This window comes from Lissotriton helveticus, chromosome 7, assembly GCF_964261635.1.
Source record: "Lissotriton helveticus chromosome 7, aLisHel1.1, whole genome shotgun sequence".
NCBI lineage: Eukaryota > Metazoa > Chordata > Amphibia > Caudata > Salamandridae > Lissotriton > Lissotriton helveticus.
Window position 1 is genome coordinate 635624386 of NC_136068.1, and position 23309 is coordinate 635647694.

General features: G+C 48.4%; 1 protein-coding gene across 1 annotated transcript in view; it reads right to left on the minus strand.

Annotated features, from left to right (window-relative positions):
* Positions 1 to 23309, minus strand: part of PELO (pelota mRNA surveillance and ribosome rescue factor) — a 260968-nt gene that overhangs the window by 199373 nt on the left and 38286 nt on the right. Inside the window, exons 2-3 of the mRNA XM_078652883.1 lie at positions 16281 to 16373; positions 15508 to 15658 (exon numbers count right to left, since the gene is read on the minus strand). Of these exons, the coding sequence (XP_078509009.1) occupies positions 15508 to 15658; positions 16281 to 16373 (244 nt within the window). The remainder of the gene's footprint in view (positions 1 to 15507; positions 15659 to 16280; positions 16374 to 23309) is intronic.

Genomic DNA, 23309 nt, shown 5'->3' on the forward strand with positions numbered 1-23309 from the left:
GTTCGAGCCGGGCCAGCAGGTCTGGGTCATGTCCCCGGTCGAACCTTGTGCCCTACAGAACAAATGGACGGGGCCCTTCAAAGTTGTGGAGCGCAAGACCCCGTCACTTACTTGGTGGACATGGAGTCCCCCCAGAACCCCCTCCGGGTTCTACACGCCAATCGGCTCGAGCCTCACTTTGCCCGCATGGAACGGAGCCTGCTGCTAGCTACAGATGACGGAGCTGAAGAAGACTCCAAGCCTCTAGCAGATCTCCTGAGCACCACCGAGAGGGACGGCTCCGTCGAAGGGGTCACGCTCTCCTCTACCCTGACCCCAGAACAGCACCAAGACTGCCGGAAGCTGCTGGGGCAGTTTGCGGACCTATTCTCCCTCACGCCCGGGGTCACCCGGTGGTGTGTCCACGATGTAGACACCGGGGACAGCCCGCCTGTACGACACCGGGCCATTTGAGTTCCCGACCGAGTGCAGGCCTGCTTTCAGTCCGAGGTTGCCAAGATGCTAGCGCTGGGGGTAGTCGAACCCTCAAACAGTCCCTGGGCTAGTCCCGTTGTCCTGGTCCCTGAAGCCGCCGCCCCCGGCACACCCCCGGAGCTCCGGTTCTGTGTCGACTACCGAGGGCTGAATGCCGTCACCAGGACCGACGCCCATCCCATCCCCCGGGCAGATGAGCTGATCGATCGCCTGGGGGCCGCCAAGTATCTTAGCACCCGCGACCTCACGGCTGGGTATTGGCAGATCGGCCTCACCCCTGGTGCCCAAGAGCGATCTGCCTTCTCGACCCCCGACGGCCACTTCCACTTCAAAGTGATGCCCTTTGGCATGAAAAACGCTCCGGCCACCTTCCAGAGACTAGTGAACAGAGTGCTAGCGGGGCTAGAAGAGTTCAGCGCCGCATACCTGGACGATATTGCGGTATACAGCCTCCACTGGGACGAGCACCTGACCCACCTCTGGGAGGTCCTGACGGCCCTCCGACGGGCCGGACTGACAATAAAAGCCAGCAAGTGCCAGATAGGCCAAGGGTCCGTGACCTATCTGGGGCACCAAGCCGGGAGCCATCCGGGCCTGGGAGCCCCCGGTCACCCAGACAGCGGTCCGAGCCTTCCTGGGGCTCACTGGATATTATCGGCGCTTCCTAAAAGACTATGGGAGCATTGTGGGGCCCCTCACAGAACTGACCTCCAAAAGACTACCACAGAAGGTGCACTGGACCCCCGAGTGCCAAGCAGCCTTCGAGACACTAAAGACTGCCATGTGCACCGCCCCTGTGCTCCAAGCCCCCGACTACAGCCGAGAGTTTGTGGTCCAGACCGACGCCTTGGAGCACGGCATTGGGGCGGTCCTATCGCAAGTAAACCCGGAGGGAGTCGACCTTCCCGTGGCCTTCATCAGTCGGCGCCTGCTGGCTAGAGAACAACAATGGAGCACCATCGAGAGGGAAGCCTTCGCCGTCGTATGGGCCCTAAAGAAACTCCGGCCCTACCTCTTCGGCACCCACTTCCGGGTACAGACCGACCACCGGCCCCTGCGGTGGCTAATGCAGATGCGAGGCGAGAACCCGAAGCTACTGCGATGGTCCATCTCCCTCCAAGGGATGGACTTCACTGTGGAGCATCGCCCTGGCAACGACCACGCCAATGCTGATGGCCTGTCGCGGTTTTTCCGCCTCGGCGAGGAGAACCCCCAAGAAGATGGGTGACTCTCCCCTGCCTTCAGCTGGAGGGGACGTGTGTTGGACCCGGCCTCATGGCGTGGTCCTTCCCCTCCCGCATGGCGGGCCCAGGACGACATCGGCCCTCCATCGAGCCACGGTCGCCCCTTGGCACGACCCTACACGAGCTACCGACGAGAGCAACCACCCTGGCAAACGCCGGCTCTGCCCCCTGGAACAGGGCGTACCCTGCACGCCCCAACCCTGCCGGTCCGGCTACCACCCCGGACCACCCCTACAGCCCAACTCCATCTTGGGCACATCACGTTCCGAGCACGTGGCCTCGGCCAAGGCCCCAGCGACGCCCCGACATCGAGGCACCAAGATCCCCCCGGGTGGTAGAGTGGCCACTCGACGGATTCAAGAGAAGGGGAGTTTCGATGGCCCTCCAGTCGTCCCCAGACGCCTTGTATCGATCGCCCTCCGGCCTCCCTGGGCGCCGGCTCCACCCCCCTGCTGGGTGTCTGGACACCACCATCCCGGCCCCTCTGACCCCCAGGCGCGAGGGTCCGGACATCAAAGGATCCAGTGCTATATCTGGGCCAGCCCTGGAGTAGGACGCCAGTTGTATCCTGGAGTCGAGAGCCCTGCTGACGCTGTCACGGCTGACCCCGAGACGAACTCATTCCCCTGTAACCTGCAACCATCTTTGGAGCCTGCTGGCGCTGCCGCGGTCCATCTTCGCTGAACCATCTTTGGAGCCTGCTGGCGCTGCCGCGGTCCGTCTTCGCTGAACCATCCTCGGAGCCTGCTGGCGCTGCCGCGGTCCATATTCGCTGAACCATCTTTGGAGCCTGCTGGCGCTGCCGCGGTCCATAGTCGCTGAACCATCTTTGGAGCCTGCTGGCGCTGCCGCGGTCCATATTCGCTGAACCATCTTTGGAGGCTGCTGGCGCTGCAGCGGTCCATCTTCACTGTACCATTCTTGGAGCCTGCTGGCGCTGCCGCGGTCCATATTCACTGAACCATCCTTGGAGCCTGTTGGCGCTGCCGCGGCTCGACTGCTCGGAACCCCCCGGCTCGAGGATTGAGAGCTGTGCGAAGGGAATCCCTTCCTTCACCAGTATTAAGACTGTCCCGCTACCCTGTCCCTTAATTACGAGACTTTACAGATCCCTCGATCTGCCTGTACATATCGCTGAAGACAAGCAACCTTTATTCTTGATAAAGCCTAAGAACTTATCCTCTTGTGTGGTGTCCATTTGTAGTGGTGTGATTACTCTGCTGTACGATCCTAGGAGAGGACCCTCACCCAGGAGGCCTCTCGCTAACGCTCGGCTACTTCTAGACGGAGGGGTGGACCTAGGGGTGGTCAGTCAGACATCTTCTGCCTCCCCCGGGATCGCCTTTCTAACAGGCTGCTTTCATTTCCCTGTCTCTGTGCCCTCTGTGGGCCGATTTTTTTCCTCCCCTTTCCTAGTCCACTGACTGGGAAATGGGAGAAAAAAAAGGCCCACAGAGGGCACTGAGATACCGGCCCTTCGGCCGATGCCCAAATGCCCGCCTTGCCAATCCGCCCCTGTCACAGACTAGAACACAGCAACTCTGCCACAGACCACTACACTGCGGGACAGAGAGCCGCGGAGCATCCTCCCTTGGAACAGAGAACCACAGACAATTCTATAGCCACAAACCATCGTCCCAAGAGACAGAGGCAAGGAGCCACAGGCTACACCCCGCGCTAGCCTCCCACGAAGTCACGGAAATACAGACCACCCCACGGCCGTCAAGCGTGCTACAAGTGCAACCCCTACCCCCCCCAGATCACCACACAACCACTGACACACACCGGCCACCGCCGACAGACACAGAAGAGCAGAACGACAACCAAGCATCAGAGAGCACCCGCCGACCGTCCACCGAGACGCAGAGTCACAGAGAAGCCGGGTATAGTCACAGGACCTGGGACCACTCTACAGCAAGCCACGGTGCAACAATGTGCAGCTGAGGACACAGGTAGAGACCGGGAGAGGTGTGTGTGAGCGAGAAAAATATACCCAACAAAGTGTGTGAGGAAAGACCGAGATAGGGGAGAGGAAGAGTAAGTAAAAGAGATAGAAAAGAGGAGTAAAGGAGAAGTAAATAAGCAGAAGGTGGAGAGAGGGCTGGAGGATGTAGGGCGTGGGAGAGAAAAAGAAAACTAAGGAGACGGGGAGGGATAGAAACAAGAAAAACAAGCATTTGCAATGCAATAGGTCTCGCATTAGGAAAGTTTGAGCTATTGGTATTGTAAATAACACATTTTTTATTTATGTTTTGTTTTTGAAAATAGCGAAATTAAAAGCTTTGTCATTTACAATGCCAATAGTTATAACTTTCGCAAATGTGACACCTATAGCATTTGTAATGCAATATGTGTTGTATTTACGTGACTTACATGTATTGATAATACAAATAACAATGGCTTTTACTTTTTTTCAATAATTAATACTTAAATAAAAGTTATTGTAATTTATAACGGCAATAGCTTAAAGTTTTGTAAATAACTTTTGTGAAGATTATGTTCAGTGTATTTTATTGTGACGAAAATCCAAGAACAGAAGTGAAATACGAACATCTTTTTGTTACATTTGTAATAAAGCTTGAAACATTGAGAGAACATATTTGAACCAGGTGTTGTTGAATGGTTGCACAGATTGATGCTGTGGTGGCGCTGAGTGATGATGTGATGGCTAACGAGTGATGCTGTGGTGTTCAGTGATGCTGTGGTAGCGCATAGTGATGTTGTGGTACCCCCGAGTGATGCTGTGGTGGTGCGGAGTGATGCTGTATGCTATGCTATGTTTTGTTTTGCTATCCTAGGTTTTGTTATGTTATGCTGCTATAATTTGCTATCCTATCCTTTGATTTGTTATGCTATGCTGTGTTTTGTTATGCTATGCTATGTTTTGTTATGCTATGCTAAATTTTGCTATGCTTTGTTATGCTATGCTATGTTTTGTTATGCTATGCTCTGTTTTGTTGTGTTTTATTATGCTATGCTTTGTTTTGCTATGCTATGCTGTGCTTTGTTGTGTTTTGTTATGCTATGTTTTGCTATGCTATTATGTTTTGTTATGGTATGTTTTGTTAAGCTATGCTATGTTTTGTAGTGTTTTGCTATGTTTTGTTATGCTATGTGTTATTGTGTTTTGTTATGCTATGTTTAGTTTTGCTATCCTATGCTTTGTTTTGTTATGCTATGCTGTTATGCTATGCTATGTTTAGTTTTGCTATCCTATGCTTTGTTTTGTTATGCTATGCTATGTTTTGCTATGCTATGCTTTGTTATGCTATGTTTTGTTATGCTAAGCTTTGTTTTGTTATGCTATGCTATGTTTTGTTATGCTATGTTGTGTTTTGTTATGCTATGCTATGTTGTGTATTGTTATGCTATGCTATGTTTTGCTATGATTTGCAATGCTATTTTTGTTATGTATGCTATGTTTTGTTGTGTTTTGTTATGCTATGCTATGTTTTGCTATGTTTTGTTATGCTGTTTTGTTATGCTATGTTTTGTTATGTTATGCTATGCTTTGTTATGTTATGCTATGTTTTGTTATGTTATGCTATGTTTTGGTGTGTTTTGTTATGCTCTGCTATGTTTTGTTCAAATATGCTATGTTTTGTTTTGTTATGCTATGCTTTGTTATGCTATGTTTTGTAATGGTATGTTTTGCTATGCTTTGTTTTGCTACGTTTTGTTGTGTTTTGTTATGCAATGCTATGTTTTGTTATGCTATGCTTTGTTGTGTTTTGCTATGCTATGTTTTGTTATGCTATGTTTTGTTTTGCTATCCTATGCTGTGTTTTGTTATGCTATGTTTTGTTTTGTTTTGCTATGTTTTGTTATGCTATGCTGGTGAGGGTGTGTGAGTGTGAGTGTGTGTGTGTGTGTGAGTGTGAGTGTGTGTGTGTGTGAGTGTGAGTGTGTGTGAGTGTGTGTGAGTGTGAGTGTGAGTGTGAGTGTGAGTGTGTGTGAGTGAGTGTGAGTGTGAGTGTGAGTGTGAGTGTGAGTGTGTGTGAGTGAGTGTGTGTGAGTGAGTGTGTGTGTGTGAGTGAGTGTGTGTGTGTGAGTGTGTGTGTGTGAGGGAGAGTGAGGGAGAGTGAGGGAGAGTGAGGGAGAGTGAGGGAGAGTGAGGGAGAGTGAGGGAGAGTGAGGGAGAGTGAGGGAGAGTGAGGGAGAGTGAGGGAGAGGGAGGGTGAGGGAGGGTGAGGGAGGGAGGGTGAGGGAGGGAGGGTGAGGGAGGGAGGGGGTGAGGGAGGGAGGGGGTGAGGGAGGGTGAGGGAGGGTGAGGGAGGGTGAGGGTGAGGGGGTGTGAGGGTGAGGGGGTGTGAGGGTGAGGGGGTGTGTGAGGGGGTGTGTGAGGGGGTGTGAGGGTGAGGGGGTGAGGGGGTGTGAGGGTGAGGGGGTGTGTGAGGGTGAGGGGGCGGGTGAGGGGGTGTGTGAGGGTGAGGGGGTGTGTGAGGGTGAGGGGGTGTGTGAGGGGGTGTTAGGGTGAGGGGGGGTGTTAGGGTGAGTGAGGGTGTGTGAGGGTGAGTGAGGGTGTGTGAGGGTGTGTGGAGGGTGAGGGGGGTGAGGGGGGTGAGGGTGAGGGGGTGTGGGGGTGTGAGGGGGTGTGAGGGTGAGAGGGTGGGTGAGGGTGGGTGAGAGGGTGGGTGAGGGTGGGTGAGGGTGGGTGAGAGGGTGGGTGAGGGTGGGTGAGAGGGTGAGGGTGGGTGAGAGGGTGAGGGTGGGTGAGGGTGGGTGAGGGTGGGGGTGTGTGGAGTGAAGGTGGGTGAGGGGGTGTGACGGTGAGGGGGTGTGAAGGGATGGGACGGTGAGGGGTGTGAGGGTGAAAGGGTGTGTGAGGGTGAGAGGGTGGGTGAGAGGGTGGGTGAGAGGGTGAGAGCGTGGGTGAGAGGGTGTGAGGGTGAGGGGGAGCGAGGGTGAGGGTGTGAGGGTGAGGGGGTGTGAGGGTGGGTGAGGGGATGTGATGGTGAGGGGATGTGAGGGTGAGGGGATGTGAGGGTGAGGGGATGTGAGGGTGAGGGGATGTGAGGGTGAGGGGATGTGAGGGTGAGGGGATGTGAGGGTGAGGGGATGTGAGGGTGAGGGGATGTGAGGGTGAGGGGATGTGAGGGTGAGGGGATGTGAGGGTGAGGGGATGTGAGGGTGAGGGGATGTGAGGGTGAGGGGATGTGAGGGTGAGGTGGGGTGAGGGTGAGGTGGGGTGAGGGAATGTGAGGGTGAGAGGAGGTGAGGGTGAGGGGGGTGAGGGTGTGTGAGGGTGTGTGAGGGTGATGGGGTGTGAGGGTGTGTGAGGGTGATGGGGTGTGAGAGTGAGGGGGTGTGAGGGTGAGGAGGCGTATGAGGGTGAGGGGGGGGTGAGGGTATGTGAAGGTGACTGGGTGTGAGTGTGAGGGTGTGTGGGGGTGTGAGGGGGTGAGAGGGTGGTGAGGGGTGTGAGGGGTGTGAGGGTGTGTAAGGGGGGTGAGGGTAAGTGAGGGTGTGAGGATATGAGGGTGGGTGAGGGTCCGAAGTAAATGGTGGCAGGGCAGACATCAAAACGACAGAGAGAAAAGACAGCGTGGGGATACTGCGTTGGTCAGTTTCAGAATCAGGATCAACGTGTCTAGAGGCAAAGCATAGCGGATGTAGCATTGCAGCTCTAGCAAGTTGAGTGTTTTCAAGCTGAGTGTCCCTAGAGAGATGGCAACACAGTAATAGCATTTGAGGAGCAAAGCTACTGTAAACTAGCACGGTAGGCTTTCACTTTCACCCAGAAAAAAACGAGAAAGGTGTAGAGAACACCGAACAAAACACGGCTTCCCTGCGTAATGGATGCAAAAAAAAAAACAAGCTCTAGGCATTGCTGTGTCGGGGGAGCGCATTCCTTTGAAGTCTGATGCCAAGGCTCAGACAAATGGTGGTGTGCGATGTGCAGGCAGGGGGGGGGCGGGGGAGCGGCAGCCTTTGAAGTCTGATGCAGAGGCACAGACAAACGGTGGCGTGTTTCGTGGCTGGCCCTGTGCACGCGCATAGCTCACATGAACTGTACTCGATCCGCAGTTTGGTAGACTTTTTGAACTGCTTACTATAAATCTCGCAGATTTATCCCTGCGGGATTTTAATAGGCGAGACCTAAAAAAGAGCTTGCCATAACACAGCCTTTTCTCTGTAAGCCCCGTCTTTTTCAGATTGACTTACCCGACTTCCTGCTGGGATAAAAGTTCCTTATCTTCTTTATGGGACGATCTGGACCCATAAAGAAGATAGCTTTACGCAAGCAGTAAGTCGGGAAGTCAATCTGAAAAAGACGAGGCTTAAAGAGAAAGAAGAACGTCACTAGGACCTCTTCTCCAATTGCTGGCCACCGTTTAGGAGGCCAGCCAATGGATAAGAGGGGGGGGGCATAACCCTCACTAGTGAACTTCTCCTTAAAACATAAAATCTCGCGAGCTCGACTGCGCATGTGCACAGTACGCCATGTGAGACGTAAAAATGGAAAGTATGTGATACTTGGCACAGTTAATTCCAAGATATGTGTGTTTTCTATGAACTTCATCAAGTCCCACTCCAGTTTAAATATCGAACAACCGTATGGCATAACTACAGCATTTCACAGATCTGCTACACTGAATGACTGTCAGCAGGCTGCTAGTGCTTTGGCACCTCTGTCCACTTTCATTTACTGATGTGTTCAATTGTCACCTTTGAGGTGTAGAGGATCTCCGGAAAACTTTTGTTTAAGTTAGAGGGGACAATTGATAATAAAACATGAAGAGACTGATCAGTCTTACCTACAAGTAACTTTACACCATGGAAACAAGCAAAACAAATAGATTTTTAATACACGCAGTTTGCTAGATTGCTTTATGCTTTGCATTCTCTCGTGCTTTTCTCCCCTTCGAAGAGTATCATCACAGTTCTATTATTGAGACTATTACTGTATACAGTTAGCTAGTTGGAAGGCCACGCTGTGCTGTATGGAGTTCAGATATCTTCACACCCTAGAACTGAGGATCCCGTCACAGACTAGAGTCCGATTTCTGGTATGTTAAGATGGATAATCAGTAGTGCACATGGAAGAAAAGGATACTTTCATGTGTAGGTTTGATCATATTTGTTGTAGACATTAGTGGTGTTAGTTTGGTGTGTTTTATTGTGGTGTGGTATATGGTTTCAGAAGAATCAGATGCAATTGTGAACTCTGAGGTCCAACTAGATTGTACCACCAACTTGTACTGGATGCTCTGTTTAATGTTCAATCAAGTTAACGTGATTGAACACTGTACTTATTCATAATTTCAAAGGCAACCAATCAGTGTATGTTTAAAGACTACATCACTCCAAAATTATAATATTGCCTATTTGTGCATAGGAATGCTTCCATTGGAATACATTACGAACTGTTTTACATCTGAAAAGTACGCTCAATCATCAGGCTTTTGGTCACATTCAATTCCTTGTCTCCTCTATACATTAATTACAGAAACTAATCATTTATTGGTTTTTTTTAGCCAGCCTTGGCAAAGTGAGCAGGGCTTGTTTTAACATGTTTATGGCATTTATGCAAACAAAGCATGCAAATAGCATTTGTCAAGGTCTATGTTTAGATTAACTGGGACATTTAAGCCAGATCAATTGGCTTTACTTATACTTGTTTTGACAAATGTTGCTCAGTCGAATAATATAACTGAACAAGACATTTCCGAATGTTAAATAAATAAATAAATAAATAGACTATGCTGTTTACACTACGATGTTTCTGTAGACTCAAAGTTTGACTTTTAGGGCCAACCCAGACGCCTCGCTCCACTACTATTATGAACTGGTTGGCTTGACCCCGGCCTGAGGGGGAAACATCAATAACATTGCCATTAGACCTATAAGTCCAGTAACTTAATAACGTTACTAGGCCCACCAGGCCTCCAGTCAACCTAATTCATAATGAGTCTGTGTGTGCCTGCATTATTAAGGGGTCTGGATGTCTCGGTTTTCTTAGTAGGTTATGTGTCCCTGTATAGTGTTGTATTTTACTGTATAGCATAGAAGGGAGCCTGAAATCCCTATACTAAAGCCGTTCTCCAATTTCCTTATTACATTCGAGGTGCAACATCACAGGGCCTGTTGACAGTGGCCAAGGTGAAAGGCATGTGACAACATATGTATGGCTGCAGTGTAAACAAAGAAAAAAACAACATACTTTTCCTTCTGATTTTCTTGTCTAAAAAAGGAGCGGCAAATCAGCAGAAAGGAGATATTTATGGCAAAGCTTTTTTCTTTGCATGCTTTGGGCCATTAAAGAAAAGATAGAAATCTCTCTGCATGTCTGTACACATTCTGTGTTACAGCGGGTTTGTAACCTAACATTACACAGAATAAAATATATATTTGCAACAAATTAACTGTTTAGAGCGAGTCTCTTTTTGCCCGATTTGATTGTATTCGTCATGTACTGCAAAACCGATAGGAGAAAAACACTTTACTACCTCAGATATTGCATATACAAATTACTTTACACAGGAAACAACTCTTATAATAGTCAGACGGTCAATTTGATTTTACCATACTGCAGGAATATAACTTTATGTGTCTTGGTTTTGGTGAAATACCCTTCGTTAAAATAAATCCACATGAAAAGTTACCTTAGTGTAAACCATATATGCAGATGTGCAAAGTATAAAATTCTAATTGTAGGAAAGTACTCCTCTTTGACATGGTCACCCCCACATTTTGCCTCGTACATGATGTGATTTCTATTGAAAGTGCACTGGATTCCTATTAACCAGGTCCAAAGGGCCTGATCTCTTTTCCAAAACTGTACAATTGTTTTCCCTAATTGGCAATACCCTTAGTACCCCCCTGTAAGTGGTACCCTTGGTACTGAGGGTCTGGGGTACTAAAGAGTGCCCCCCCCCCCTCCAAGGGCTGCAGCAAAATGTGTGCCACCTTAGGGACCCCTCACCAAACTCATGCCATCACAGGCTGTGAGTTTTGGTGCGGACAAAAGTCAAAACATAGCATGACACACATCGCTGTATGTCATGTCCCATAACACAATATGAAGAAGTCCCATAACACGGCATATAGCATTTGTAAGTCACTCCTACAGCAGGCTTTGCAGACATAAGGCAGGGTGCTTAATACTACATGTGAGGGCATACCTGCCTGAGCAGATATGCCCCATAACTGGTCAGTTCGATTAGTGCCAGTACAAGTGAACAAGGAAGCCATTTTAGAAAATATGCTGGACACCAGTGTGCTGGACACTGGTGAAAAAAAGTTCAAGAGGTATATGATGGCTTCACTGAGAATAGGGATGTATGGATTCAAACACCTTGAATTCACAAACCCACCGTGATTACAGTGGTGGATTTGAGAATACATGCACACAGAGGGCACCTTAGAGGTCCCACCTGAAAACCTACCATCCTCTGGTGTGTAGGCTTACTGGTCTCTGTCAGCCCGCCACCCGAGAAAGATTTCTGACCTCCCAGGGTGAGGGTCTTTGCTCTCAGGAATTCAGAAACAAAGACTGCATAGGATGACCTACTCATTAGCACTATTAGGCCGGTGAGCTAGTCAGGTAGGCATGACTCAGAGTAGAGGTATTGCTTCATTTTTTAAACATGTAATGCAGTATAGTCTTGGGGCACAGGGAGCTAGATGTGTGAGAGCGCATGGGACACACCAGACCCTGCCTGAACTCTATCACCATTTCCATTGCAAGGCTGACAAGGAATACATTCATCCATGCTTCAGTCAGCCTTTCAGAGATGGTTCTAACACATGACTGACTGTGCCTCACCCTATTAAACTTTCAGTGTCATATAATTGAATCTGAACAAGGTCTCCTAGCCTTTCACTTGCAAGTTGCCTTGCAATTGATTGATACTCTTTCCCTACTTCCATACCATCACGTGCTACACTCTGCTCTCTTTTCAGAGAGGATTCGGACAGGTGACTACAGTACTGCTAAGTAGCCACATTCCATGTGTGACACCGTAACCCAGTTCAGGCTATTTATTCACAGCACACTGCCTTTTGCCAGATTTGCTTTTTTCCATTACAAGTTGGTTTTAAACTTTTCAGCAAGTGAAGTGCTGTTTGTTAATAATCAAGAAATAGCTGAGGGGTTGTCCCTTGGCATTGGGCCTTTAGGCAGATATGTGACTGAATGGTTTGTATTGCTGGGGTACAGTCGGAGGCAGTTTGGGGAGGAGCAAACATGCAAATGATAAAGTACAGAAAACATACTAGTCAGACAAAGTAGCTTAGGTAATCACTAAAGTTACACAAATAGAGACTTGAAACACAGCATTTGAACGCTAGGATTCAGAATGACTGGATTTCATCTCGGGTAAAAAACTACAGGAGCAAAAACCCGTCAACCCCGTTGGGATTGGGGTAGATAATCAAAATAAACATATAGTATCCCAACTGGCATTATTGAAAGACAGTTAAAATGGATATGCAAAAAGCATTATCAGAACAGAAATAAGGAGAGTCAATAAGTATTTCAAATGTGCTCATGGCATCATGTTTAAATAGAAGTGGTTAGGCAAATTACAGTTGTAGCAGCACTGTAGGTTGACAAATAACACAACCCAAATTGTACTTGGTGCTCAAGGTGTGCAAGTGATAAACAGAGTGGCGACGCAAGTAACAATTGTGATCAGCATTAACGGCACATAGTGAATGGTGCTTGGATATATACAGTGAGAGAATGAAAAACAATGTGGCTCCAGCTGAATTGTGAAGCTTGAGTTCTGAATTGGGTAGACAGTAGTTGGGATGAACCACATTGTGGGCTGCGCCTCTTATTGCGCTGAGCGGTCGACGACGTTTCGATCCTCATTATTTGGGATGATCTTCAGGACTGGGTTGTAGGGGCAAAGTCACTGGCCATTATCCATGCAACAACTGCAGTGTGTGCCATCTCACTAAGCCAATGAACACTTTCAACCTTGAACCTGGCAAAATCTGGACACAATGCCAACATACCAACTGCAACTCCAGCAACCTTGTATACCGCATAACATGCCTCTGCGGACTCCGTTACGTGGGCATGACGACCCGCAAAATCAGAACTAGAGTGGTTGAACACAAAGCACAATCAGGTGTGGCAAAAACATCAGCAGACTGACGGAGCACTACCTCACGGCAGACCACACCCCCAATGACATGTCCTGGACTGTCATTGAACAATTTGACGTTAAGCAAACAGACAATGATCGGATCCTTTATACAAAAGAACAGAGATGGATCTATCTCCTCTCCACCCAGCAACTGGGTTTGGGCTTGAATGACTCCATATCCTGGAGCTCACTGAAAACATGAATTTCTTTCTCCTCAAATGTCCCTCTGTTGTATTAGCCAGTTATACACCTGGCCTCACAACTTAACCCCACAGGGCTTTTTAAGTCCTTTTTTTTCCCCCCAGTTAGCGCTCTTTATTTCTCAACCGTTCATGTTACTACACCTGTACACTAATCTGTGTACACTGAGTACAGCTTACACAGCCACACCCAATGCGCAGGCGCCGACAATCGGTACCGCGCATGCTCACAGCAGAATACACTACTCTCCCGCACATGGGCATGCTCACAGTAGGATACACTACTCTCCCGCACATGGGCATGCTCACAGCAGGAAACACTACTCTCCTGCACATGCGCAGCATAGCCATGAATCAGCGTGTCCTCGCACAGTCTGTTTTCTCTGTCCGTCCCTGCACAGGTGATCCGAATGATGCAGACTGCATTTAAGGCACAAACACTGCCCAGGACAGTCTTTCGGAGGCCGCAGATACACCAAGAGGTTCAACGCAGACACTGACCGAACGTTTTGTGAGTAAACCGAGCGTTTCAGCTACGAGCCAGGTAAGCTCTCTTTCCACAGGTCCCTAACCCCCTGAAGCCCCTTTATCTTCTCAGGGTCCACTCCTCTGCCGGACTACTCCATGGGGCAAATTTGGCAACAAGCCAACGTGAGGATAATCTTCCTTTCATGCACATACCACCGTTTTTTTGTGTTGATGCGCTTACGATGCTTAGCCCACCACAAAACTCCAAGTATATATGATAACTTTCACCCTAGCCACACTACCAATATGGCTACACCATTTGCTGCTTATTTATCGTCTACACAGCACAATAGATATCGGCAATCAAACTGTTTTGTGAATATGTTACCATACTAAGGGCCCGATCTAGGTCGCCAATTACCGGTTGGTAATGGCCGATTTCGGCCGTTACCGACCGGTATTTGGGATTTGACATGTAGGTAGGCTTAATTTACAGAATCGGTAAATTTACAGATTCTGTAAAATACCGAATCGGTAAATTTACCGAATCGGTAAATACAGATGTAGGTGGCACTGAAAACAGTGCCACAGGCCATTACCGATTCGTTATTTACCATGTAATGCTACTACATGGAAAATAACGAATTCCAGTGTACATGCACATCTGTGCATGTATACCTGTGCCATGTGGCACACAGACATGCCCTAAGGGCATGTATGTGTGTCACATGGCACACAAGTCAGAAACAGGGGTGCAACAGGGTGTCAAAGTGATACCCTGTCCCCCTTGTAAAATCGGTAATTTTACCGATTCGGTAATTAACAAATCAGTATTTGCTATTGAATCCTATGGGCTTCAAGGCCCATAGGAATCAATGGCAAATACTGATTCGGTAATTACCGAATCGGTAATTACCATATCTTACTGGTTCGGTATTTTTACCGATTTTTTTACCTACATAGCAATTACCGATTAGTAAACACCGAATCAGTAAAATTCGGTATTTACCATTCGGTAATTTGCTATTACCTACATCTAGCCCTAAGACTCTCCCCTTCTATGTGTGTTTTGTCATACTTGTTGTATGTCCAGTAATGCTCTAAGAGGTAATTCCCCTCACACATGTAAAGCACCTTAGCGAGTGCTACACATTTTTCAAAATTACACAATCACTTAAAAATTAAGTAATTTGCACCTACACACTTTGGTCCTGAGGAAAGTCAGTTTTAATCATAAAGGCCTGGCTGAAACATGTAGACCACACCTGGATGTAGGAGACCCTAATTAACACTCCTATAACATCCAACAGGCTTTTTTAATGCTAACAGTGACCCAGTTATTAAAATAAAATTTACCCTCGGGTACTGGGATCCCTGTATAGCTTTTACATTTTCACCTTCACGTCACTACACTGCACACTCAGAAACATACCTGCTCCGCTGTATTCAGGCGTCGAAGCACACCCGGGACACCCTCGGTGTCACTGGGTGGGCCAGATTATGAAGTATGCCACTAACCAATTTGGTGGGGGAGGGCTTCATGAAAAAACAAAAGGGTTTGTACCCTGTCTTACAGTCTTGAGTCTATGTAAATTCACAAATAGGCTAGTCCTTTTTGATCTCACATATAAAACCCCGGGGATACGGACTAGGTACCTAGTCCTCTCTCTCTCTCTCTCTCCTTTGATAGTGATATAAGTTAACTTGCTTGCCATCTGGGTAAAGTAAAAAAAGGTCAATGCATTCAACCCCAATAATTTGTTGTTGCCAACAGCGAGTCAAAGTGATACTGCAAGGCAAGCTCACCTCGGAGGGCAACTTCCCCACAGTTTTAATCCGAGCTCAGTTACTGACATAAAATGTGTTCTCACAAAAGTACCATCTCCTTCCTGTACTTCTAATGCTATCCCCACCATGGACTCACTTGGATACACGACGATAGCCTACTGGCCTCCCTGAACTCAATCCATCCACTGGTCGTCTGTGCCTCGCCCATTGGGCATCCAAATGTCCATTGCTCACCTTCACATAGTCGTTCTCCTGAATGTTGGTACCCTTCACCCGTAGCTGACAGGCCTGTGTGTCAAAGTCTATTGTCTCCACGCAGATAGTCAATGTTGTCCGCACCCGGTTGCTGCCCACGCTACCTGTCACCGACTCGGTTTGCACCTTTCTAGAACACAAGAGGAAAAATAAAGGAAAATTCAAATTAACCACTCAATCAAGATTGCAGGGCAAGACCTTGAGCCTCAAGATTTCATAGATAACCTCTATTCAAATCATGCCACATCACTGAACACTAGACATGCCATGTGTGATAGATTGTTGTGCTACTACTGCACGCAAGAGTAAAAAGAAGCTGGCATGGCTGGTGGAAAGTTGGATGACTCTGCTTAGGAGTAAAGTATACACAATTTATACATGATCTACACCATAGGTACTCAAACATTTTCAATTTTTATCGGAGGAGCAGCGGTTGCACAGATGGAAGGGACTTGTTCCCATTCTTTGAGGATATTCACCTGGAACCGTATGCGAGCAGGAGGAGGAAATATTACAAACCCCCAGCTAGGGGTATCCCAATAAAACCCCAAAGTGTAAAAATTACACTTTTTGGATTACAATGAACACGTGGTTCAAAACTTGGAGAGCTCCTCCGCATCTGCAGTCTTAAAAACACTTCATTGGCTTCCACTGTATAAGAGAATGCTCTTTAAGATTCTCTTAATCACCTTTAGAACCTCTCAAAGTACCTCTCGTCGAGGTTCACCCCCTACATTATGCTCTCAACATACCGGATGGTGGAGGCACGCAGGCTGTCCCCCACTTGCAGCAGGTTGTATGTGTGCCACATGTCTTCGGCTTCATCTGGGATCAACGTCACTTGTCTGGAGATGACCAGAAAAGGGAGGAGCGAAGAGGATAAACCAAAAAAAAGAAAAAAAATTAGTCACAGTATGGCGAGTCAATTCAATTAAGAATCTTTATTCGGTGATTAAAAAACACCATAAAAGCACACATATATATACATAGATAAAAAGTCATTAAACATTAATCAAGATCCTTATACAAAGTTAATACAAGTAGAAAAACCAACGTGCAGGTCCATAAAATTAGAATAGAAAATCCAAAATCTTTCAATCCTAACCCCTAGTCATCCTTAATCGGACCGCAACCTTAATAAAATTCATAATACAACACAAGGTTAGGGGATCGGAGGCTTTTTGCAAGAAGACTAATGCATCCCTGGCATGTTCCTGTTGGGCTTTTTTTTAAATATTTACAAGAAATCTACGCCTGGGCATAGAAAAATAGGGACAAAGCAAAACAAGATGGAGGGAATCCTGCGGAGACCTGTTGTCGCAGCCGCAGGGTCCCTTCTGCTCAATTGACGTGGTGAAACCTGCTGGTGAGGCCAACATAAAAGGAAGTAAATTCAGTCTAAAACGGCACATAAGAAATCTATCCTGTGCATTATGCACGAGATACAGATAAGGCTCCATACCCTCCACGCTCTTCACCAGATTATGAGCCCTCACAGTCTTTTTAACTCCTGCAGCCTCAGCTCTGCATTGGATTTTCCGCTCTCCGCTCTAGGAAAATTTCCCCTACTTGTTTCTTGTGCTGGGCTGAAATTGTTATAGGGTTCGTGAAGAGGTTTCCAAAACCTAAATCCTCAAGGGTGTTTTTCACATATTTAAGCCAGGGGATGCGCATACAGTTAGTCCTATCTAAGCAGTCCAATAGAATTTCTCTACTTAGATGCGCATCTGGATTAACCCATATTTTTAGCCAGGCCACAATTGGCCTAAGTTTTAACAGGTCATCCAAGTATGGCCTCCCTAGCTCCCTATCAGCTATGATTCCAGCGGTGCTGGGTGGCGCCCTCAGGATAGATTTCAGATATTTCTTTTCTTCCTGTTGGATTCTAGTGGTGTTCACAAAGCCCCATACTTCTGCCCCATAGATTACTTTGGAGCATGATACGGAGCAATACAAGCTCATCACCTGTTCCAGGCTCCATCTACCTAGCCTCCTGCCGTATCCTGCTATTGCCCCATTAGAGGCAATCATTTTACTACAACGTTCCGCCACCAAGGAGTTAAACTGCAGAGCGCCATCAAAGGTTACTCCAAAATAAGTGAACGTTTTGACCTCCTCTAAAATATGGGTGCCTATTGTATAAGTAAATTTAGAGGAAGGTTTTTTGCCGGCCAGGAGCACATAAGATTTACCCAGGTTGACAGATAGATCCAGGGTGCTCATGAACTTAACAAACCCATCTATCAGGATTTGTAAGCTTCGCGGTGTGCGAGCAAGCAAGACCGCGTCATCCGCATAAAGCAGAACAGGGATATGCCGCGGCCCGACCCTAGGGGAATCTGCCTTTAAACCCAAAAGAAACTGCTCCAAGTTGTTAATATAAAGGGAAAACAGAAAAGGGGCAAGAATGCAACCTTGTCTGACTCCGCTCTTACATGGAAAAGAGTCAGACAATCCTCCCTCCCTATTAAATCGAACCTTGGCCGTGGTGTCGCTGTGCAATTCCCTTAATATGGTAATTAAACCACTCTCAATCCCCATGCTTGACATCATGTCCCACAGCTTTCCTCTATTGACGTGGTCAAATGCTGCTGCCAAATCCATGAATCCCATATAAATAGGTTCATCGCTGGCCAGAGTATATTTGGCAGTCAGCATATAAAGGTTCAGGCATTGGTCACTAGTGGACCTCCCTGTCCTGAACCCGTATTGAGAGTCCGAGAAGGTGTTATTCTCTTCGGTCCACTCGGACAGTCTATTAAGGATTGCCCTACCCAAAAGTTTGGCCGATACGTCAATCAGGGAAATCGGCCGATAGCACTTGGGGTCGTCCCTGTTGCCCTTTTTGAAAATTGGCACAATAATCGCTTTTGACCAAGATGGTGGCAGGCCACAAGAGATAGCAGTATTTATGACCCTGGTCATCAGAGGAGCCCATAATTCTATATTACTAAGAAACAGGTCAGGGGGAATCCCGTCCGGACCCGGGGCTTTATTCTTAGTCAGACCCTCCATCCCTGCAGTAATCTCCTTAAGAGTGAATACTACCGGGGAAAGCTGACTTGGGGTTGCCGGTGGCTCTACAGGGATACCGGGCTCATGGTTATATAAACCCCTAAAGTGTGTGACCCACTGCTCCGGGAGGATGTTAGCCCCTATATCCGGGGAATCATTTTCTTGAAATGTCGGTTTATTAATGATTCTCCAAAAACCCGCAAGATCCTTTCTTTCCCCTGCCTCTCTTAAATCTGCCCATGCTTCTGCCTGCAGGGCAAGTTTCCTCCTTTTGGTCTCTTTTTTATATTTTTCTCTGCACACCTTGATTTTTTGAGGGTCCCTTGGTTTTAGCTTAAGGCAGCATTTCAACTCCCTCAGTGCCTTAGAGCAGTCTTTATCAAACCACCTGGGATTAACCAGGTTACGTGTGGGCGCACTGGTCTTAAGTAGGCCGTTGATCAGGTTAGCGATCTGGTCAAATGCTTCCAGTAACCTTGATCCCTGGACTTCTAAGTCTAAACAGTCGTTAATGGCCGGTAGGCCCTTGTCACCCAAAGTTTTAAAAAACGTTACCCCGTCTATTTTGGACCATTTCAGTCTCCTGCCTTGGTCTATGACCCTCTCCTCAAATGTGCGATGGACTCTGGTTCCAGCACCCACCCTATACGAGAGCACCAAAACAAGAGGGTTGTGATCGCTGAAGCTGCTCCATTCTATCCCTGCTCTGATTATTTTATTTATCAGGGATCTCGAAGCCAAAATATAATCTATAATAGATGAGCAACCCCTGCCCTTAAAAGTTGGTGGAAGTGTGCCATCTGACTGTGGGTCTATCATATTAATGGTATGTTCTAAGTCATACTTAAGCCGAAGCAGACGGAGAGCCGACCCAGTAGGTGTATGAGAGAAATGCGGCCCCTTCTCCATTGGGCATTGTGACCAATCTGAGTTTGCCTTGACCAATGCCGGACAAAGATGGCAGTTAAAGTCTCCCATTAAAAGCAGCCCATGAGACTGCCCCTTATTTTGGAATGTTGTTTCTTGTCCCAGCCTCTGGTCTAGTTCAGCTAGTAGCGGGATATGGTTGTTTGCTATCTCAGTGTTATAGATGTTAAAAACAGAAAATCTTAGCCCCTTTCCAAGGAACCGAACTACCTGGATCCCATGTGAATTCCAATCTGGGGAAGACCAGGTGCCTGGGAGGTCTAAATCTACGTAAATGGACAACCCACCCATTGCTCTCCCTGATCTGGATTTTCGGGCGGGAACAAAAAAACACTTGTACCCCTGTAGGTGATAATTGTTCACCGAGGCCCATGTCTCCTGAACACATATAACATGAAATTTCCTAATGAAATCAACCCATTCCTTATTGTTAAATTTGCCCACTATGCCTGCTACGTTCCAGGAGATCAGTCTCACTCCCTCCCCCCTCCATTCTGAACCCTCCTGTGGCCTTGATGGTATCTCCTGTATTGACCCTTGTATGGCCAGCCCATGTCCCCCTCCTATACATTCTATGACTGTAGCCTTAGGTTCAACACACACGGATTTCCCACCACCACTCAGTAGAATTTGCTGAACATGAGAGCTTTGCTCCACCAACACCTCTGCCAAGACGCCCTTTTCCATATAACCCTGGGGGGCATTATCCATTTGTCAGTCTACCCCCTCTAGATCGTTCAGGCAATTAAACCGATTATGGGTGTGAAAGGGTGGTTCTGGTCGGCCAAATAATGGTCTAGGGTTAAAGTCCTGGTGTCTCCCCCTCCTGCCAACCCTCTCCCAGTTGTTGTGAATTTGTGGCGGCTGCAGTGGGACTGGAGTGATGGGAAAGAAGAAAGTCACCCGAAGGGTTTGGATGGTGGATTCCCTGGATCTGTTTTTCCCTTGGCATATATAGGACACCGTTTCTGTGTCCCTAAAACTCACCAATATGCAGTCCCCTATAATGGATTTATGTGTTCTCCCCACCCATGGCACCCTTCTTACCATTATGATTTCATTATTAAGGTGTATCGGGAGGGGTCTATTTATGTTTAGCCACTTAATTACCCTACTTTTCAGGGCACAAAAATCCTCGGTTTCACCTACTTCGAGTGGGGGAACACCTGCCATGACTACAGTGAAATCATTAGTCTCAGGGGGTAGGTTGGGCCTACGTGGTCTCGGGGGAAGCTTCATTAGAGGGATCAGTGTGGAACTGTCTACCGGCTGTGCCGGATAAACCGGGCCTGAAGGAGGAATGGGAATGTTAGAGTTAAGGGACTTAGTTGGTACAGGCTTGGTCCTTAAGAGAGGTTGCGAGACCGCCGCATTTGCGGCTTGTGGAGGGACTATGTTTGCTGCACTATTTGCGGGCTGTTGAGGGGCTAATGTGATGGGAGTAGGTTCTGGATGCCTTCCCTGATGACCAGCCGGAATTTTCAGACTACCTAGTGTGGTCTCCAAAATGGTTAGTCTGATCTCAATCTTTTTAATACTCTCGCTAATCGGTATTAGTAGAGACCTTAGCAAGAATTCCAAGTTTCCAAGCGGGACAACAGAGAGGGGGACATTAGCAATATTAATTCCAGTATTTTTTATCGGGGCGGGAGCTAGATCATCCTGGACAATAGGTTTGGGGTGTAATTCAGCCGGTAATTTTGCTGCTAGTACGGGGGTTTAGAAGAAGACTTCCCAAAATCCAAATGAGAAATTTTTGGTTTGCTCCTTCCCTGGGCTCCCTTCGATTTCCTCCTACGTTTGTTAGGAGGGGGCCCAAGTACTCCTTGCGCGGTGGCTGGCTTGGGTTGAGCTTTCCTAGCCTTAGGGGCTAGGGGGGGTTGGGAGACTAAATCAATGGTCACCCTAGTAGGGCTTGGACTGGTAACTGGAGCTATACTCATGGCTGCAACTGGTGAAGTGTTCATACAATCCCTCAGCAGGAGTGGGACATCGTCTATTAGGGACAGCTCCTCCCTGGGCATGGTGGATTGGTCTCCAAGGGGGGTGTTTTTCAAGTTATCTATTGAGCGTCTCCTTTCTGCCCTTAACCGGGACAGATTGCACTCTTTGTCCCCCTCCCCCCCGCCCGAGAGAAATAATTCTCTAGGGTCCTGCTTTTAACACCTCCCGGCTTCAATGGAGTGCTCTTCTTTGCCGGGGACGGCATAATGATAAGTAATAGGATATATTCGGCAGTGGGCTGTAACAGTGAATGGGACCAGGGATCGAATACACGACCAAAGAGGGTAGGCCCAGCCCGGCCAACTCCGGCCTATGACGGCCTTGGACGGTCCCGCCCTTGTCCCGGGCTTCTCCCGGCGCGCTCCCGCTTAGCGGGTAGTAAAGACAATTTTATACTTCTAGTGCGGCTAGCCAATAGGATGGAGGACAGGGGGGTGTGTCCAGCGGGGTGAGCAGCCCAGGTGTGATCAATGGGCGCGCAGGGGCTCCTGGACACTGGAGTCCCTGCCTGCTCGCAGCCCCGCCGACACTCTGCCCTGCCCGCTCCTCCTCGATGGTGATGTCAGGCCCACACAGTCAAGCGCCTTCAGCCACACGGCGCTGCGGGACCCGCAAAGCGGGTCCGGCGAGGTAGTTTTCCAAAATCCGCGCCTGCAGCACTTGCAGCTGCAGCGACCTCGGAGGCAGGGGATCCTCAGGAAGCAGTTCAAGAGAGGATTTGGCAATGGGGTCCAAAGATCAGCGACCAACTCGCCGTCAGGGTAAGGGTTCCAAAGTTAAGCTGTGGGCGCCGGCTTTTCAACAAACAGGCGGGGGCGTGTCCAGCGTGGAGAGCAGCACAGGTGTGATCAATGGGCGCGCAGGGGCTCCTGGACACTGGAGTCCCTGCCTGCTCGCAGCCCCGCCGACACTCTGCCCTGCCCGCTCCTCCTCGATGGTGATGTCAGGCCCACACAGTCAAGCGCCTTCAGCCACACGGCGCTGCGGGACCCGCAAAGCGGGTCCGGCGAGGTAGTTTTCCAAAATCCGCGCCTGCAGCACTTGCAGCTGCAGCGACCTCGGAGGCAGGGGATCCTCAGGAAGCAGTTCAAGAGAGGATTTGGCAATGGGGTCCAAAGATCAGCGACCAACTCGCCGTCAGGGTAAGGGTTCCAAAGTTAAGCTGTGGGCGCCGGCTTTTCAACAAACAGGCGGGGGCGTGTCCAGCGGGGAGAGCAGCCCAGGTGTGATCAATGGGCGCGCAGGGGCTCCTGGACACTGGAGTCCCTGCCTGCTCGCAGCCCCGCCGACACTCTGCCCTGCCCGCTCCTCCTCGATGGTGATGTCAGGCCCACACAGTCAAGCGCCTTCAGCCACACGGCGCTGCGGGACCCACGAAGCGGGTCCGGCGAGGTAGTTTTCCAAAATCCGCGCCTGCAGCACTTGCAGCTGCAGCGACCTCGGAGGCAGGGGATCCTCAGGAAGCAGTTCAAGAGAGGATTTGGCAATGGGGGTCCAAAGATCAGCGACCAACTCGCCGTCAGGGTAAGCGAGTCATATTTGCTATTATCAAAACATACAGCAGTAGGTGAAAGGAAACCCTTTGTACCCTCTGTGTAGTTTAATTCACACGATCTACAGTACAACCAGAGTCTAGATATACCTACTGAAGAAATAAAGGTAGGTCAGACAATGAAAGCAAATTTTTTACCCAATAGCAGGTGATTTGAACTCTATATAAGAGCAAAACCTTCCCATGTGTACATTACTTACCATGTGTTTTAAACAGTCAACAATACACTTCATAGGGCTTCTAACCAATGTTCCCTCTAATTCTTTTACTCTGTATGCAGCAT